Source organism: Molossus molossus, unplaced genomic scaffold (genome assembly GCF_014108415.1).
Source record: "Molossus molossus isolate mMolMol1 unplaced genomic scaffold, mMolMol1.p scaffold_m16_p_7, whole genome shotgun sequence".
NCBI classification, from domain to species: domain Eukaryota; kingdom Metazoa; phylum Chordata; class Mammalia; order Chiroptera; family Molossidae; genus Molossus; species Molossus molossus.
The window spans coordinates 110,048,607-110,068,126 of NW_023425401.1; the positions used below are offsets into that span (position 1 = coordinate 110,048,607).

Here is a 19,520-nt window from a genome sequence, read left to right on the forward strand (position 1 = left end):
GAAAACTTGTGTTCTTAAGTCCTTCATATTCTGCAAATAGAGAGACCGACACTTCCAATTACAAATTCAAGACGGTCTCCACGAACCACAAGCATACGTTCATGTGCAGGTCATCACAAGAAGGGGGGGGGCCTCCTCCCTACCTCACTCAATAACTTCTGCAATTTATACTGCCAAGAAGTTCTGAAAATAGCCGCTTAGCACAGACATGATAAAGAAAAATTTTAAAGAGGGAAGGGATTAATATGTGTGTCAAAATGGAAGGACAGTCCAAACAATAAAGAAAAAAAAGGGACACACACGCATAGTGACTGGAAAGCCTATTCTCTATCAGCTATGTTCAGTTTATGTTCAGTCCAAACGTCTCACAGATTAAAAAACTTTATCAAATCCTGTCAAGGGATCTCACCTGTCCCCAACATGAAAAGCGCACACAGAGAGCATCCAAGTTTCTCTCTGAAACCAGAAACTGACCATTTTCAGTTTGGAAGGACAATGAGGTTCCACGGACACCCCTCAGGCATTACAGTCAGTGGCTTCAGAACACAAGGTTGGACAAGCGCTGTTTGCCCAGAGGAAATCTGATTGCGGCCGGGGACAGCTGTGCAGTTTTACAAACAGGTAGGGGAAAGGTAGAGGGTGGAGCAATGGGCCTCATCACTGTGCAAATTGACTACAATCTGGGCCGGCAGAATTAAATCAGGAAAATAAACTTGAGACTTTTAAATTTACATGGGAGCCCCTGTTTATCAAGTTTACATATTCATAACCACCAATACACTTTACTTATTAAAAATTCTATAGTACACCCTGGCCGGTTTGGCTCAGCGGTTAGAGCGTCGGCCTGCGGTCAGAGAGACCAAGGTTCGGGTTCCCGCTAAGGGCATGTACACCTCGGTTGCAGTTTGTCCCCGGCCCTGGTTGGGTCGTGCGGGTGGCGACCACTCGATGTGTCCCTTTCACATCAATTTCTCTCTCTCTCTTCCTCTCTCTCCCTCCCACTCTATCTGAACAAAAAAAAAAGGAAGAAAAAAAAATTTTATTATTACCCTTAAAACATCATATTCTCAAAGACTGGAGATGCCATGAATAAGAAAAACAAGAACAGGGCGAACTATGATGAAGTCAGGTTAGACAGCTACCGGCTGCTGTTCCTGGACCGGCTTTTCCAACAAAATGAAACATTTCAGTGGGAGCCGGGAGGAGGAGGTCAACAGGAAAGGGGGGGAGGGGGTGCATCTGTAATACTTCCAACAATAAAAATTAAAAAAAACAAAACAAAAACATTTCAGTGCCTAGTTAAGTGCCAGAGATCAGTAATTACTGAAAATTTCCATTTATCTAGTTTCTTTTAAAATAAAAATTCCGCCCTGGCCGGTTTGGCTCAGCGGTTAGAGCGTCGGCCTGCGGTCCTGAGAGACCCGGGTTCGGTTCCCGCTAAGGGCATGTACCTCGGTTGCAGTTTGTCCCCGGCCCTGGTCGGTTGTGCGGGTGGCAACCACTTGATGTGTTCCTTTCACATCGATGTTTCTCTCTCTCTCTCTGTTCCTCTCTCTCCCTCCCACTCTACCTGAACAAAAAATGGAAAAATGTCCTCTGGTGAGGATTAAAAAAAAAAAAAAAAAAAAAATCAATAAAAAGGTATTTTTTAAAAAAATAAAATAAATAAAAAATAAATAAAATAAAAATTCCTATCATAAAAGTTACAAAGTTGCACTATCTCAAAGAGTATAAATAATGATCATGATACCTCTCAACCACAAACTGTTGTTTTATGAAACTGCATATATTATAGTGCAACGGAGTTTTTAAATCACTTATTCCAAGTTCACAGGTATGGAAATAGAAATCCTGTTGGGGGAGGGGTCTCACATTGCCTGCAGCACAGCTACATTTTGATCTGTTGTATGACATCACTAGTTGTGCCTAATTTTTCTACAGCAATAATGCTCAAGGTGGCCTTCTAGTAACAGTAACTGTCCTTTTGTGGTACAGGGCATAAAGAGTTTATATGCAAAGGGTCAAGGACAGTGTGTCAGAAATCCTATCCCCACCACCTGCTGTTTCGGTACCACCCCAAGACCCACCCCATCCCTAATATCAACTTTTGTTGATGTGGTAAGAAATATGGTAAAATATTTTCTTGGCTTCCCTTATATAGTCTAAGAAGGAAAAAAAAAAAAAAAAAGTCAAAGCTTCAGGAAGAGTATCCTCAGCATTAAACAGAACAGTGGTCAGACCTCTAGAGTGTGCCTGCCCTGTTGCAGGGGCTTCTTCACCAACAGGAAGACCTGTGCCTCTCTACTAAAGACTGTGAGCTACTCCAAATAACCAAATAATTAGATAGCCCTCAATTAAGAAAAACTTTTAGACAAATGTCAATGTCACTGTTCCACCTGACTTTAGTACTACAGGCAATTCCTATTAATATACCTACTTTTCAAATTCTGCCTCAAAGACTTAGTAGCTTCAGTTCAAAATTCTTGATTTTAGGTAGTCAACATAATTTTAAAGTAATAATAGTTCATGTAAAACCAGTAACTACATAGTCTGTGCTTTTTTACTTCGATAAAACATAAAAATTATCTAATATTACATACACCTGAAGCAAGATCTGGCCAAAAATAAGTTATCTAATATTATAAAATAAGATGTTTAATTTGTTTGCCTATTAAAAATTCAAACTCTATGAAAGTGTAATTAGCAGTACACAACTACATTTTTCTAATCCAACAATACACAAATCCATCGTTAAAAAAGCGTCATGATGCATCCATCTTCTCTAACAGAAAACCACCCACTTAGTGACATCTAAATAACACTGACAATTTAAAAACCTTTATCTCCACCGCATTTCTCAAAGAATATTAATTTTCATTTCTTACATAATGAATTTGCAAATACTTTTAGCTTTTACAAACCCAAGTCACATTTGCTGTGTATCAGTTTCACTTTCAAGGTTTTCAATATCCAACTAAATACAGGGTCTGTTCTTCAAGTACATATCCTAACACTGTGTAGAACTACCCAGCTGAAAACCCTGCTCTTTGCTTTCATTTCACTTATTCGTTTCCATGTACACGTTTCTAAAACAACTGGAGATCCCATCCTCTTCAAAAGACACCTAATTTTAAAGGATTCATTAAAAAGTTTGGAACCGACCAAGTTACCACTGGCTTAATTTCCTATAAGCAATGCTGTACCAGCTTTCAAATCTAAGAGAGAGAAAGAGGAAACAAACAAACAAACAAAAAAAAAAACACCTCTCTTGAGACTTAGAATGGTTCTAAACATTTTCCAAAGCGTTGATGTTTTTATACTATTAGATTGGTGTCTTCTGCAGAAATTAAAACAATAAAGTGGCAATATACCCCAAATCAACCCTTCTTCTGATGCCGTAGAAGTCGCACTAACACATGCGAGCTCATTTCAATCTCGCAAATGTGTGTGCCCTCACACTTGCCATGTGTATGAGACAGGGGCTTGACAATAATAGATGGGTCTAGTCTTTCTAGAGTAAGAATTTAAAAAGAAACCTTAAACACACATTAATCCCAAATTAATGTTCAGAAAGAAGCCAAGAGGTGCTTTCCAAATAGTGAAAATGGGAAGCAATCAAATTTAAAAACCCTAATATGACTTGGTATGTGTGGCTTTTGAGTGTACAAAAAGTTTAAAGTTACTCCAAACTCCACCTCCCTTCTTCAAATTTCAATTAATACAGGAATAATAATGGGATTTTTATACACCAGGCATTACAATGCAAATGGCATACCAAACCCTCCCTAACTTTGTATCACAAAGAAGCTAATGAAATAGTATAGACATCCTGTACTTGTTTCCCTCATGATATGTCACAGCTCAGTAAGAGCTGGTAATAAAATATGGAGGCAAGCAGAAGGCCCTGAGTTGTTTTCATAGTCCAAGGATAGGAGAGAGAGGGAGAGAGAGAGAGAGAAAGAAAAAAAAAAAAAAAGCACTCCAATCGAGAGCTGCTCGGGGTCCCTGCAACCCTGCTCTGCTCTGCTGCTATTTTAACTAAGTATCAGCAAACGCAACAATGTTACTAGTGAATTCACTCGTACAAAACAACAAAATACAGTATCTACAAATGTGCAGCTTTCCTCCGTCCCGTGCACCCTTCCAGCACCAACAGTTGGGTAGAGAGAGTCGTGCAGTGAAATGAGTAAGCGACACACGCCATTCTACAACTTCAGAAGACAGTCCCAGACCTTCCCTGGCACCAAGAGCCACAAGGGCCGCGCGACTCACTGGCACCAAAACGGGTGTCTTCATCCCCAGGCAAAGTTGCCGCACAGCCGTTCCGTAAAGAGCCAACGCTAGCAATGGAGTAAGCCAAGGCACACAGCGCTGGTGCGCGTTCCAAAGCCACCGAGGGCCGTCCCTGACCCAGTAACTTCCATGGAAGTTCGGCGGCGCTTCCTGTGCGTCCCGTGGGCAAGCGTGCACGGCGCATCGGCCTGCGTTTCCCAAACTTCCTGCACGCGCCGCCTGCAGCGGGGCGATCGCAAGGGAGTCGTGCGTTTGGGTGCTGGGCGCTGTGGCTCGGGGTGGGGGAAGGGAGGAAGAAGTCAAATGACTTCCTAATAGATCGCGAAAGGAGGAAAGCGCAGGTTTGGGAGCCCGAAAAGTTGAAGGGTGACAAAGAACAGCGGCGCTCGTCGCGTCCCGGCCCGCCGCCCCCTCCCCCCGCCGGCCGGGGGACCACCTGGCCGCGGCGTTTGACAGCTCGGCCGGCGTCCCGGGGCGCGCCGCTTTGTAGTTGACAATAAACTCGCCCGGGCACCGCCAGGTGTGCCGCCGTGTTTGTTTTTTAAAAGACCCGGCTAGGCCAGGCGGCGTCCGCGACCAGGGCGCCCCAAAGAGGGGCCCCCCGCAAGCACGGCGCAAGGGCCCAACTAAAAAGTAAAGTGTGGCGGCGGCGGCGGCGGCGCGAGGCGGCGGAGCCCGGCGGGGCGGGCGGTGCGGGGCGCCCGCGGGAGGCCCGGGCGCGGCGAGGGGCGCGGGGCAGGGCGGCGGGCGGGCGCCGGGCCGGGGACGCGCGGCGGGCGGCCCCACCCCCACCCCGCGGGGGCGGCGGGGGCGGCGGGCGCGGGGGGCGGCGGGCCGGGCGCGCGGTGACAGCTCCGGCCCGGCGCCGCGGCTGGCTCCCGGCCTGGCTCCCTCACACTCAACTTACTTCTTTCTGGCTCTCTGGAAAGGGGAAGCGCCATCTTTGCGAGGCCGGCCCCGAGGTCTTTTGTCTGCGGCTGCGGGGCTCGGGGCCGGGGCTCCGGGCTCCTCGGGGGGTGGTGGCGGCGGCTGCGGCTGCTCCGCGCTCTTGTCCTCCTCCGACGACATCCTAGTCACCAGGAAAGACACATGGATCCCGGTCCTCCTCCTGGGGGGCTCCTCCCGCCGCCGCCGCCGCCGCGGCCGCCGCCGCCGCTGCTGCTCGGGTTCCTCCTCCCCGGCTCAGCCTCTCGCATTTCCCGCAGCGCCGGGAGCAGCAGCAGCAGGTACCGGGAGAGGCGGCAACATGGAGCGAGCAGGACACGCACTCACACACATAGGCGCGGGCGCGCGCACCTCGGCGCGCAGGGGCCGGCGGGGGGCGGCGGGCGGGGCGGGCGGCGCGAGGGAGGGGCCGGCGGGCGGGGAGGTGCGGGCGGCGGGCGGGGCGCGGGCGGGGGCCGGGTGCGGGCGCGGCGGGGAAACTGAGGGGTGAGGGGCGCCGGCCGGGTCTCCGCCCGCGCCCCTCCCCCAGGCCGCCCGCCGCGGGGAGGAGAAAGGGGCCGGGCCGCGGGCGCGCGGGGCGGGCGCGCGGGGCGGGCGGGAGGTGGGGGTCGCGCCCGCGGCTGCCCCTCCCCCGCGCGGGCCGCGTCAGGCCGGGCGGCGGCGGCGAAGTTTTGACAGCTGCTCCAGTTGTTGTTGTGGGTTCCGGGCTGCGCGAGCGCCGGCCCCTCAGCGCCCGCCCTCCCGGGCAGGGGAGGAGGAAGTTTTGCGGGTGTGCGTGCAGCACACACCGACACACACACGCACGGCCGTGGCCGCCGCGCCGGGGGTCCCCCGGGCGCCCCGCACCACGGACCTCTCAAACTCGCCGCCGTCTCGCCCACACACGGCCGCCGCGACGCCCCCGCCCCCTCCCCTCCCCTCCCCCACCCGCGGGCCCCGCCGCCCCCCGCGCGCCGCCGCTGCCACTCACGGGGCTGGCTCCGCGCATGCGCCGCCCGCGGACGCGCCGCCGCCGCTGACCTCACCGCCCCTCCCCCGCCCCCGCTCCCTCCTCCTCTGACGCCGCGGCTCCGGCTCCGGCTCCGGCTCGGGAGAGCGCCAAGCTGCGGAGGAGGGAGTCCGGGATCCGGGTCCGGGTGTGCGCGCCGGCCCGGGGGAGGAGGAGGCCGCTGCTGCGCGCGCCCCGGCCGGGCAGCCCGCGCCGGCCCCGTCCGCGCTGCGCCCGCTGCAAGGCGTCCGCGGAGGGGGACCGCTGCGACCCCGCGGGCATCCCGTGCCGCCGGGAGTTTTGTTATTCCAGCGTCGTTTGCAGAACTGATCCGGAAAGGGCTGGCACGGCGGGCACTCCGGAACGGTGGGCCATCCAGGACCACAGCCCCGGGAGACGTCGTGCGCCCGTGCCAAACCCCGCGGCTTGATTGTAGCGTTCAGTGTGGGGTGGCGGACAGTCAGAATACCAAGTACTTCCCGGCCACCTCCTGTCCGGAATAATGGTAAAAGAAAAACGGGCTAGAATCAGAAACCTGAAATGCACACTTTCTCTGGAAGGGTGCCTAAAAATGGGGATTCTGGGTCTCTTGAACAGGGAGGCAGCTGGACAATGTGCTTTCCGTCCACAATTGATGAGGACAGGGCAGTGAAAACGTCATGGATTTGAATCGGGTTGAAACACGACCTGTCAACCCTCTGCAAAAGAAGTAGGGTAAACAGTAATTTAATAAGCATATACTCTAGGCTGCACATGCTGGGCACTTCCTATTTCTTTTCATCTTCACAACAGTTTTAGACTAGGGTAAAATGTGCTGGTTTTTCCAGCTCTTCCTCCCAATAGCCAGAATATAAACTTTAAATTGTGTTTCCTCTTTGGGTAAAATACCCAGTTTGATTTCCAGAGCCTATTCTGATGAAAAGCATCGTTGTTTTTTTTTTTTTGAAATGGTTGAAATGAGGACTCTAATAAGATAGTCATTTGAAATTCCTTCAGGATTTAATCCCTACTGGCTTGCTCGAGTTGACTAAATTTACAGCCATGGGAATTTTGAGCTTGGGGAGAAGTTGGCTTGATAAACGCAAACTATAAATTTAAAGTGTCTATTACGCATAGAAATAGAACATAGCTGTGACAGATGATAAATGTATGAAGTGGCATATTTAAAGTTTATTATTACTCTTTCATATTTCCTACACATGACACTTTAAAGTATACTTCCAGAGATTGGGTTATTGGTCCAAATGTTTATCTGGGTTCAATGCTGAAATTAGAACAGCCATTTCCAACTGTGCACCAAATGACATACCTGGGTAAGGTAGTGTACTTCTTCAGCACGTGGGACAATGTGTCAGTGTGCACACTGCAGTCACTCCCACTGGAGAGACGTTTTCCAAGGAAACAGCTAGGGACTAAGGACAGAAAGTGGGTAGAAGAAACGGAAGGGTAAAGTAGAGGTTTGTGCAGATACTCTGGAAAGATGAAAGATGGTGATGGTGAGTAAGTCCAGCCTTCAGTCTCCATTCCTTCGGCTACTGTGAGCAGAGTTGTAGTTGGGATCTGTTTTAAAAAGGATAATAGGCCCCCCGCTGGTGTGGCTCAGTTGGTTGGAGCATCCTCCAGTACACCAAAAAGATTTGTGGGTTTGATTCCCGGTCAGGACACATACCTAGGTTTAGGGTTCAGTCCCTGGTTGGGATCAGGGCTAGGTCAGGGTGCATACAGGAGGTGATGTTTCTCTCTCTCTCTCTCTCTTTTCCCCTTCCTCCCTCCCTCTCTCTCTCTAAAAAAAAAAATCAATAAACATATTCTTGGCTGAGGATAAAGAAAAGGGACATAGCCCTGGCCTGTTCGGCTCAGCGGTTGGAGCATCGGCCTGCAGACCAGAGAGGCCCAAGTTCAGTTTCCACTAAGGGCATGTACCTCGGTTGAGGTTTGTCCCTGGCCCCTGTTGGGGTCATGTGGATGGCAGCCAGTCGATGAGTCTCACATCGATGTTTCTCTCTCTCTTCTTCCCTCTCGCCCTCCCACTCTATCTGAAGATGAATGCAAAAATGTCCTCAGGTAAGGATAAACAAAAAAAGAAAAAAGGGACATATCCCCACTGGTGTGGCTCGGTGGTTGAGCATCAACCCTGCACCAAGAGGTCACCAGTTTCATTCTCAGTCGGGGCACATGCCCAAGTTGTGGGCCAAATACCCAGTTTGGGGCAATGCAGTAGGTGGCCAATCGATGTTCTCTCCCATCGATGTTTCTGTCTCTCTCCCTCTCCCTTCCTCTCTCTCTCAAATCAATAAAGAAGAAAAAAAAGAAAAGGGCATAGTAGGCTTGTCAGCATGAAGGGATCACAGGCAGAACACACAAAATATAATTGGGGATGCAGAGGAAGTACTCAAGAAATACTTATTCAACATAAGGGTGTTCCATCTCCATTATCCCAATTACACACACAGCTCTGAGAGCACAATGGCAGCACCAATGCAGAAGGCAGGCGGCTGAGGGGCCGCCAGTGATAAAATTAGAAAGGCGTGGATATCTGGAAAGACCCCCCCCCCAAAATCAGAATGTCTACTTTCTGTCCAGGATGTATATTAAATAGGTACTTTGCCCCATATGGTAGATATGCATCAGAGTGCAGTCACCTCTGAAGGGTGGGATTTATAAGGAACTTTCACTTTCTGTATTACATTTCTCTGCAATAATATGATCTTTCAAAGCACATGTAGTAGAATCAGAAATATATATTCAATATTTAAAATGTGGGTGGGGTGAGGGTGTTTATCTGCGACAAAGTAAAAACCACCTCTCATGAACCTGTCACCAAATGAGATTTTCAGAGTCTGGTAAACAAGTGACAGTGACTAAGAATTCATAGTACAGCCCCGGCCGGTTTGGCTCAGCGGTTTGAGCATCGGCCTGCGGTCCGGAGAGACCCGGGTTTGGTTCCCGCTAAGGGCACGTACCTCGGTTGCAGTTTGTCCCGGGCCCTAATTGGGTTGTGCGCGTGGCAGCCACTCGATGTGTCCCTTTCATGTCGATGTTTCCCTCTCTCTCTCCCTCCCACTCTATCTGAACAAAATATCAAAAAATGTCCTCTGGTGAGGATAAAAAAAAAAGTCATATTGCTTTGCATATGTTAGTAATGCATACCATGTACCTGTGTGACAGAAAAACTAAAGGAAGAAACTGAGAAGACATAACCAGAACAATCACCTTCAGAAATAATTTGTAGCCCTTACTGGTGTGGCTCAGTTGGTTGGAGCATCTTCCCGTACACCCAAAAGTTTCTGGTTCAATCCCTGGTCAGAGCACATCCGGGAGACAACCAATCAGTATTTCTCTTGCACATCAATGTTTCTCTCTTTCTCTCTCCCCCTTCCTGTCTCTGAAATCAATTAAAAATAAAAATAATAATTTGTGTATAAGAGTATGAGGCATTGCCCAGCTGGTGTGGCTCAGTGGTTAGGCATCAACCCATGCACGTAGAGCTCTCGGGTTCAGTTCCTGGTCAGGGCACATGCCCAGGTTGTGAGCCAGATCCCCAGGAGGTGGCCAATAGATGGTCTCTCTCATCAATGTTTCTCTCCTTTCCTCTCTAAAAATCAATAAAAGAGAAAATAATGTTTTTAAGAGTATGAGGCATGAGTAAGTAGGCCTTCTCTACAGGGTTCAGCTAGATAAGAATCTTACCCTCTAGCGGTGAGCACGAGGCCTGGCACCACTCAACAAGGTGAACACACAGGAACAAGCAGGCAACTGAAAAATACACATGGAAAAACGTGTAAATAGAAAGATTAAATATTTATATCCATTGTGTATGAGACCATAGTTTTCAAAGAAATGCATCTGGGGGTTGGGGGAAGGGCGGAGGTACGACAAGTCAGCAGAGAGTATGTGTATTCACAAGAGGGTGGTCTAGGGAACATTCTGCTGGCAAGTGTTACAAACTCCCAGAAATGGGTTCTCTCTCTCTCTCTCTCTCTCTCTCTCTCTCACACACACACACACACACACATACACATACACTTTCTTAGACTCCTCTCCATTGATACAAAAGACTATAAATTCCTAGGGCTGTTGCACCAAACGACCACCAACTGGATGACTTTGAACAACAGGTCACTCTCTCCTGATTCCGTCAGCTAGGAGTCCAAAATCGACGTGTCCGCGGAGCTAGTTCCTCTGGAGGCTCTGAGGGAGAACCTGTTCCATGTCCCTCTCCTGGCTTCCGGTGGTTGTCCACAGCCCTTGGCATTCTTGGCTCGTCAGTGCATCACTCCAATGTCTGCCTCCAACATCACGTGGTCATCTTGTCTGTGCGTCTGTGTCCCCACATGGTGTTCTGTGTGTGTGTCTCCTGTTCTTGTAAGGACACCAGGCATATTGGATTCAGGATCCACCCTACTCCAGTATGACCTTATCTTAATCAATTCTATCTGCAGCAATCCTTTCTATAAATAAGGTCACATTCTCCGGTCCCGGGAAGGTTGTAACTACCGAACAAACGGCCTCCATTGTGCCTGCCCGTCTTAGCAGATCAAAGCGTGTGCCGTTGGAAATTTCTATAAAATGGGTTAACTGCATGCGAACTCTTCTGGACACACACACACACAAAAAAAAATTTGTATTTGCGCCCTGGCCAGTTTGGCTCAGCGGTTAGAGCGTCGGCCTGCGGTCCGGAGAGACCCGGGTTCGGTTCCCGCTAAGGGCACGTACTTCGGTTGCAGTTTGTCCCCGGCCCTGGTTGGTCGTGCGGGTGGCAGCCACTCGATGTGTCCCTTCACGTCGATGTTTCTCTCTCTCTCTCTCTTCCTCTCTCTCCCTCCCACTCTATCTGTACAAAAAATGGAAAAATATCCTCAGGTGAGGATAAAAAAAAAAATTTGTATTTGCATTTCTTTTACATCTAATCAATCAATCTAAAGGATAAATAAAATCCAAGTGAATTTAACAATGACTGTGTCCACATAGTAAAATTGAGATTTAGTAGTTCCTTGGCTAGTTTGTTTGTGTAAAGATAGGGGGAGGAGGGAGCCAGTCCAGAATGTACCATTTGGGGCCTATTTAATGAGACGGACTGTCTTTACGGGTCAGAGATGGGTCAGATTGTCCCTTTCCCCTGTGCTGGGTACTCAAACAGGTGAGGGTTTCACAACAGAAAACTACACACTTTTACAATGGAAATGGGACTCAGTCCCATCAGTCACCCTTCAGGTTGAAATCTGAAGTCCTCGGCATGGCTCTCTGGGTCTTGGAGAGCCCCCGGCCTCCTCCGGTCATCTCCTTCCAGCCCCTTCCCTCCGTCCTCACCGTGAGCTCCAGCCTCCAGGACGACTTGTGGTGGAGAACACCCTTTACCAGGTGGTCCCAACCCCTCCTTCACTTTTCCCTTCAGCTCTCTGTAGACTTCGGTTCCGTCCCGGACCACTGCTCTCCCAATGGTAATGGTTCTGTGTTCCTCTGGATGTTTCTGCAACACCTGCGCTTTACCCCTCGCCGCTCCCCTGGCCTGTAACGAACTGCCGATGAGCTGTCTGTACCCCACCCTAAGCCCCGTGGAGACATTCCCCTTTTACCTCTTACTCAGCAGCAGCTCAGTAAATAATTGTGGAATAAGTGAAATAAATGGGAAAACATATGTTAAGCGTTACGAGAAAGGGCTAAGACGATCCTTCACAGGAGTGTTTAACTTTTAAAAAGAAACTGTATCTTTACAAATACTGTATACATGCATACGTGGCTACATTTTATGTTGTTCGTCTTCCACAATCTTCAGACCACATACTACCTGCTTAGAAACATTTCTCTCAGCCAAGATAATGTTGAGGGGGAAATGATTACAGAATGGCATATACAAGGTATCGTACAACCCAATTCTGCAAAACTGTGTCAGTCCACAACTCCCTTTGTATGTATATGTATAAAGTAATCATGTTCACCAAAATGCAAACAAGGATTACCTCTGGGCTGGGATTCCAAAAACATTTACTTTCCTTCCTTCCTTCCTTTATTTATTTATTTATTTTTGGTAGGTGCCCCCAGCGGGAACCGAACCCGGGACTCTCTGATCTGCAGGCCGATGCTCCAACTGCTGAGCCAAACTGGCCAGGGCTCCTTCTTTTTTTTAATTTGTCGATTACAATTGACATTCAATATTATTTTATATCAGTTTCAGGTGCACAGCATCATGGTGACACATAATTTACAAAGCGATCTCCTAATAAGTCCAGTGACCACCAGGCACCATTTATAGTTATTATAGTATTATTGACTATATTCCCTATGATGTACTTTACACATCCCCATTTGCTTTCTTTGTATTTTTCTTTTTAACCTATTTTTGTTGTTGTTGTTAATCTTCAGCAAAGGATATTTTTCCATTGATTTTCAGATAGAGTGGAAAGGAGGGAGAGAGGGAGAGAGAGAGAAACATCAATGTGAGAGAGACACATTGATTGGTTGCCTCTCGCCCGACCGGAACAAGGTCTGGGATCAAACCTGCAACCCAGCCCTGATCGGTTTGGCTCAGCGGTTAGAGTGTCAGCCCTCGGACTAAAGAGTCTTCAGGTTTGATTCCAGTCAAGGGCACATACCTCGATTGCGGTTCGGATCCCAGCCCTGGTCGGTGTCACACGGGAGGCAACCAGTCAATGTATCCCTCTCACCTCAATGACTCTCTCTCTCTCTCTCTCTCTCTCTCTCTCTCTCTCTCCCCATCTCCCCCTCCCACTCTGAAAATAGATGGAAAAATATCCTCCAGTAAGGATTTTAAAAGAAAACAAAAAACAAAACCCTGCAACCCAGCTAGGTACCCTTGACTGGGAATCCAAACTGCGACTTTTTTTTTTATCCTCACCCGAGGACATTTTCGCTGGATGCTACCCACCGGACCCCAACTGGGGCCAGGGACAAACTGCAACCGAGGTACGTGCCCTTAGCAGGAACCGAACCCGGGACTCTCCGGTTTGCCGGCTGACGCTCTAACCGCTGAGCCAAACTGGCCAGGGCTGTATTTTTCTTTTTAACTTTTATAATGAATAACTATCATTTTTATAAAAAGCAATCAAGTTGTGTTTTTAAGGGGAAATTTTTTTTCTCCAAAATTATCCCTTTAGCCTTAATTCTATTTCGCATTCACTGTAATTTTGTCCTTTTCTTTCTCACTACAGTCTTGCCTGTGGACACACTAAGACGATGTCTGCCGCGCGGTCCCGACTCCTGGCTATTCCCATCGGTTTCAGAGTTCTATTTTTTTCCCTTTGGAACATCTGCCATTAAACAAAGTAAAAGGGGTGGGGTTCCCCCCCCCCCGATGAAAATGAATGATATCGCTCTATCTTTCCCCTAATCTCAATAGGGATACTCAGCCCTGGCCAGGCGGCTCCGTTGGTTGGAGCGTCGTCCTCATACGCCAGGGCTGCGGGTTTGATCCCCGGTCAGGGCACATACTGGAATTGACCAATGGATGCATAAATAAGTGCAGCAACAGGCTGATGTTTCTCTCTCATTCTCTCTCCCTTCCTCTCCCTCTAAATTAAAGAAAGAAAGATGTATTCATCCCCCCGAGCTGATGCCAGCCTAACACCGGTGGAAAGGTGTGTTCATTTGGTAACAATCCCTCCCTTGCCGGTCTCCATAGTCCTCTCATCTCTGTTTTCCTCGTGATATTGTACATTATGGGTGCTCAGTAAATATTTGTCAAACCGAAGAAGCAGCAATCATTACTCCAGTAGGCTCTGTATGAGGAAAGGGAGCGAGGGAGGGAGGGGGGATGAGAGGAAGAAATGTACCTGGGGGGGGGGCAACTCCATTTACATTGGTTTTCTACCTCCCTGACCACGGGGAGGCTGGGCCTTTCACTCCTCTGAGTCCATTTCTATTTGTGTGGGGGCCTGTCCGCATCTTTCCCTCCCCGCCTTTGCCAGCTCAGTGACATCACTGTCATTGGGAGGAGCTGTGGCCTCACACACCTGCAAGCTGAAAGACAAACAGACCAACAGACTTCTGAAGGAGGCTGATGAGCAGCACAGCTGGATAAGGTGGCCAAGGAGGCAGAGCAGACAGATGACAAACATGGTTCTCCTCGGCCGTGAGGGCTGCACTGAGCCCCTCCCAGGCGGACAGCTCGGCCGCTTCAGCAGGAATTTGAAGTGGGTGGGTCTTTCCATCTGATTCATTGTCTCCGCACAGTCTCCAAAGTTAAACGAAACTCTGGGGCGGGGGGCAGAGGCGTGTCCCTCATCTGCTGGACAGCCAGGCCTGACTTCAGCCACCTGCAGGCCCTCCTTCTGTGACCTCATTCCCTGCTCCTGGTTCCATGTGCCACTCTGTGAGGTCATCAAGATAAGATCCTTCCGACTACGAAGCGTCAGAGGCCCCTAGAGCCTGGTTCCTGTACAGATCACTTTGGGGTGGCCTTGGGCCCGTGCTCTCGGCAGGTCATCCCTGCACTGAACCTGGAGGGCAGAAGCCCCCAGACACAAGGTGGTGGCCCTTTTGTCCACTGACCCCTTACGTAGCTTTAAAAGTCAGTGTCTGGCCCCGCTGCTGTGTCTGAAGTGTCCCTGCAGCCCGGTGGGCCCCTCTCTGCGGGCCATGGACAGTGGGGCCCCCTCCCCGCAGGAGCTGCCCCAGCGGCTTTGGCCGGGCCCCAGCGGTTCAGCAGCAGAAGAGAAGCACCTTCTCAGCAGCCTGGCCGCGGCCCACACCTTGGCCAGGATCATCCGGCCTTGCTACGGCCCCCACGGCCTCCAGAAGCTCCTGGTGACCGCCAAGGGAGAGACCGTCTTCACTGGGTATGCCACGGCCATCCTCGGGGCCCTGGACCTGGAGCACCCTGCCGCCCGGCTCCTGCGGGATGCGGCCCTCAGCCAGGCCCAGCACAGCGGTGACGGAGTGGCCTTCGTGGTGCTGCTGGCAGAGGCCCTGCTGGCACAGGCCGAGCGCCTGCTGCAGGCCGGCCTGCCCCGAGCCCAGCTCCGGGAGGCCTACGCCGCGGCCACCGCAGAGACCCTGGCCCTGCTGCCCTTGCTGGCCGTCCGCTCGCTGGGGCCTTTGGAAGACCCGTTCTGGGCCCTCCATTCGGTGATGAATACGCACACTCTGTCCCACGCGGAATACTTGACCAAGCTGGTGGCCCAAGCATGCTGGTCGGCCAAGGAGCTGGACGGCACCTTCCGCCCGGAGCAGGTGGGGGTGTGCGTGGTGCAGGGGGGGCAGCTGGAGGACTCGTGCCTGCTCCCGGGGCTGGCCGTGCGCGGGACGCCCCGCGGCCAGGTGACCATGGTGCAGAGAGGCGCCAGGGTGGCTCTCTTTGACTGCGCCTTTGGCCCCGCCTGTCCCAAGGCGCCCTCCAAGGCCCGGCTCTCTAGTCCCACCGACCTCCTTCGCTTCAGGACAGGGAGCGACATCCTGATAGAGAGGCAGGTGGCCCAGCTGGCCGCCGCGGGGGTTAACGTGGCGGTGGTGCGGGGGGACATCGAGGAAAAGAGTCTCTCGCAGGCGGACAAGTACGGCATCATGGTGATTGAAGTGAAGTCGCTGCGGGAGCTGGTCTTCCTGAGCGAGGTGCTGGGCACCCCTTTGATGCCTCACCTGGTTGCTCCCCAGGAGCCAGGGAAATGCCAGCAGGTGTACCCGCAGGAGCTGGGGGAAGGCCTGGCGGTGGTGTTCCAATGGGAACCTGCGGGCACCCCTGCCCTCACCCTGGTCCTCAGGGGGGCCACGAAGGAGGGGCTCCGGGGGGCAGAGCAGGCCGTCTACCACGGCATCGATGCCTTCTCCCAGCTGTGCCAGGACCCCAGGCTGCTTCCGGGGGCGGGGGCCGCGGAGATGGCCCTGGCCAAGCTGCTGGCCGACAAAGGCTCCGCGCTGGAAGGGCCCACTGGGCCCGCGCTCCTGGCCTTTGCCCAGGCCCTGCGGTCCCTTCCTGCAGCCCTGGCGGAGAACGCGGGCTTGGCGGTCTCCGCCGGGATGGCAGACATGACGGCCTCTCACCAAGCTGGGCACTGCCTGGCGGGAGTGGGGCCGGAAGGGGTGATCAACGTGGCCCAGGAAGGGGTGTGGGACGCCCTGGCGACCAAAGCCCGAGGACTTCGCACGGCGGCAGAGGTGGTGCTGCAGCTCGCCACTGTGGACGAAATCGTGCTGGCCAAGGACAGTCCCGCGCGCCAGCAGGACTCGGACCCTCATCCTCGGAGGGCAAAGGACCGCGCATCGCCCGTAGGAAGAAATAAGTAGCAACATCCTCCGAAAAATGGGGGCTGCCATGGAGGCACCATCATCCCCCCCAATAACTGTTTGCCTTACTTATTTCCTTCCGTGTTTGGGACACAGTCCATTTCTTTAGTTAAAAAATAACACGAAAAGTCCTTTTCATGGACTGACTTCCTTTCAGATTCTTGGCTTTTTTTTTATTTCCTGTTCCCATCAGATCCTGTTCCTTTCCTCCAATAAGAGCAGGATTCAATTCTATTAGAGGTTTTTAGATTACGTTCCTGGGGGTGCAAACAAAAAACAAAAAAAAAGTGCAGAAATCTCTTCTCAACTATATGCATATTCCTGCATGATCTAAGGTCGGTGGGTTTTCACCTGGGTGCCACTGTAGCATCCGAGAACATCGCCTCAGGCTCAAAGCAGGGGCTGACCATTCCTGTTGTATTTAGAAAAAGAAAGGAACTTTATTTAAGGCAGGAGGAGGGGGGGGAGGGGGGAGGAGGAGGGGAAGGGGGAGGGGGAGGAAGAGGAGGAGAATGGAGGAAAATCCGCAGGCAGGCAGGCAGGCAGAAATACAAAGATAGGAGCACACAGGTTAAACGTGCACTAAAGTTGTTGTGCAGGGACAGGGAGCTGGGAGCACCTGGCACCAGGATATCTGGGTGTGGCCGTGATTATGACTGGACACCCCTGGGCACTGAAGAGGGTTTGAGCAGGGCTGGGAGCAGACGAGAACACACCACCCAAGCCTTTCCACTCGAACCATCCAAGTCACTCTACCTCTGGGGAAAAGAGCAGAATCCAGGGGCAGAATCTAGGAGACGAGAAGCTGCAATCTCTTAGAATCATAAGATGGAAAAACAAAAGCTTTAAGCATTTGGAGAGAGCCAGACTCAAGGAACAAAGCTCTTATAACAGGTAGATCACCTGGAACCGAGCAAGACGAAATTTGCAAAGATCCTACTGAAACTGGCAAGACGTGAAGTCCTGTAAAGCTGTTTGTGGACAAAGGATGAGAAATGGAAATGTAGAGAACTGGACTCATTGTTACTAATTTAAGAGCTAAAATACCCTTGATGTGTCTTTCCTTGTTTTGTCTTCCCCACTGTAATTTTTTTGTGTGTGTGTGGTATGTGCCCCTAGGGGGAACCGAACCCAGGACTCTCAGGCCAACGCTCAACCGCTGAGCCACCCCGGCCAGGGCTTCCTCGTTGTATTTTACGGAATGTAAGGGCTTTTCTATTTCTCTCCTGCCCTTCAGCCCTGTATTCTCAGGGTCTCAATTCTGCAATAGTGATAAAGACAGAAATAGCCAACTTTCTAAAGCAGTACAAAAGAACTTGATTTAAATTTTATTTAATTATCAAAACATACTTGGGAGAAAGAAGCTGGATTCTCTCTCAGTGGCCGGAAACACATGTGAGCTCCAGAAGAATTAATTGGCCAATGTTACATGGTAAATAGAAAAGGGAACTTCATTGTGTCATTCACTGTTTTATGGCCCCAATCATAAATTTCTCTATTGTGATATTTTGCAGAGATATAAACCTAATGATTACAAAGCAAATATGCCTCAAAATGACCCTCTGAAAATTTACAATTAGACAAAAAGCCATGTTTATTTTGTAAAATAAATAAATAAATAATAAAGATGGCCCTGCTCAGAGAGAACATTTTATAGATCCAAGACATACAGAGATATGACAGTGTAACATAGTATATTTTAAATGTTCTAAGTTTGATACACAAGGGAATTTTTTTATAATTTATTTGAGGCCCGGCTGGTGTGGCTCAGTGGTTGAGCGTCGACCCTGCACCAAGAAGTTGCCGATTAGATTCCCATTCAGGGCACATGCCCAGGTTGTGGGCCCGATCCCCAGTGGGGGGCGTGCAGGAGGCGGCCAGTCGATGTTCTCTCTCATCGATGTTTCTCTCTCTCTCTCCCTCTCCCTTCCACTCTCTCTAAAATCAATAAAGAAAAAAACAATTAAAAAAAAAATAAAAGATCCTCATAGGAGTTGAGGAAGAAATTCCAGGGTGGAGACCGGAGATGCTGATGGAGTTCTGAGCGAGACTGTTCACCGCCCGGTGGGATCCAAGCGGTGAGATGGGGAAAGCAACAAGAGTCTCTGGGAAGGTGGGGGAGATCTAAGAACAGAGGAGGTTCTCTGTCTCCAGCCCAGCACCCTGGAGCCCCCGAGGAGTTCTCTGGGCCAGGAGGATGGAATGGAGTCGGGGCAGGGGAGGGGGAGGGGAGGGCCAGAGGAATGTTCCCTGGCGCCTGAGTGCCGTGCCTGGAGGCAGGTTCCCGCCCGAGGAGGAGGAGGAGACCGAGAACTGACTTGGTTGAGGTCTGAACTGGTCAAGAAAAACCATGAAGAGACTGATTTACTCGGAATTAACTAGACTACGTGTTCTACCATTAGGCAGGAAGGGAGCTGGAAAAAAGAACATTGAGTCCTGGCCGGGTAGCTCCGTTGGTGACAGCATCGTCCCAATGACACCAAGGTTGTGGGTTCGATCTCCATCTGGGCTCATACAAGAAGCAACCGAGGAATGCGTGAAGGGGTGGAAAAACAAACTGATGTTTCTCTCTCTCTCCCTGTCTTCCTCAAAAATAAGTAAGTAACACACACACTAATTAAAAACAACAATAACAACAACACATTGGGATTATTTAGTTATAGACCAACATAGTTCTACACACTGAGTTCAGGGCTTGAAAAGCAACTCTTGGCACATGTAAGACTATTCGAGGAGTTCCCACCGTCCTGCATGCAACGCCAGCAGAGCTGGACACTGGTCACAGCAGAACCCAGACAGACTCCAAGCTTGTGAGCCAAGCAATGCGGCACGTCTTTGAGATGCAATTTTATTTGCTACGCAGGCTAAAAAAAAGAATGGCTGTACGTTTTCTTCTAATTCTGATGCATCAGAAAGGCAAGGTAGATCGCAGCAAACCTTTCTCAACTTCACTGAGCTCACAATGAGGAACGTTTTCATATCCAGATGGCCATTCATCTCTTTAAACTTCTTAACTCCTGTGTATTCTGCTCCCTGTGCCCACTGGCTCTGGAAC

The 19,520-nt window shown here is 50.5% G+C and overlaps 2 protein-coding genes across 5 annotated transcripts in view; one reads left to right on the forward strand and one right to left on the reverse strand.

Moving 5' to 3' along the window:
* The window catches only part of KMT2C (lysine methyltransferase 2C), a 227,140-nt gene extending 221,764 nt beyond the window's left edge, over positions 1 to 5,376 (reverse strand). For all 4 annotated transcript variants that reach the window (XM_036246300.1, XM_036246299.1, XM_036246298.1 and 1 more), the window contains exon 1: positions 5,201 to 5,376. In XM_036246300.1, coding sequence (XP_036102193.1) covers positions 5,201 to 5,361 — 161 coding nt within the window. In that variant the 5' untranslated portion in view covers positions 5,362 to 5,376. The remainder of the gene's footprint in view (positions 1 to 5,200) is intronic.
* Positions 5,377 to 14,821: 9,445 nt separating this feature from the next.
* On the forward strand, positions 14,822 to 16,465 carry CCT8L2 (chaperonin containing TCP1 subunit 8 like 2). The gene has a single exon (XM_036246368.1). It carries the CDS (start codon positions 14,822 to 14,824, stop codon positions 16,463 to 16,465), a length of 1,644 nt encoding a protein of 547 aa, XP_036102261.1.
* The last annotated feature ends 3,055 nt before the right edge of the window (positions 16,466 to 19,520 follow it).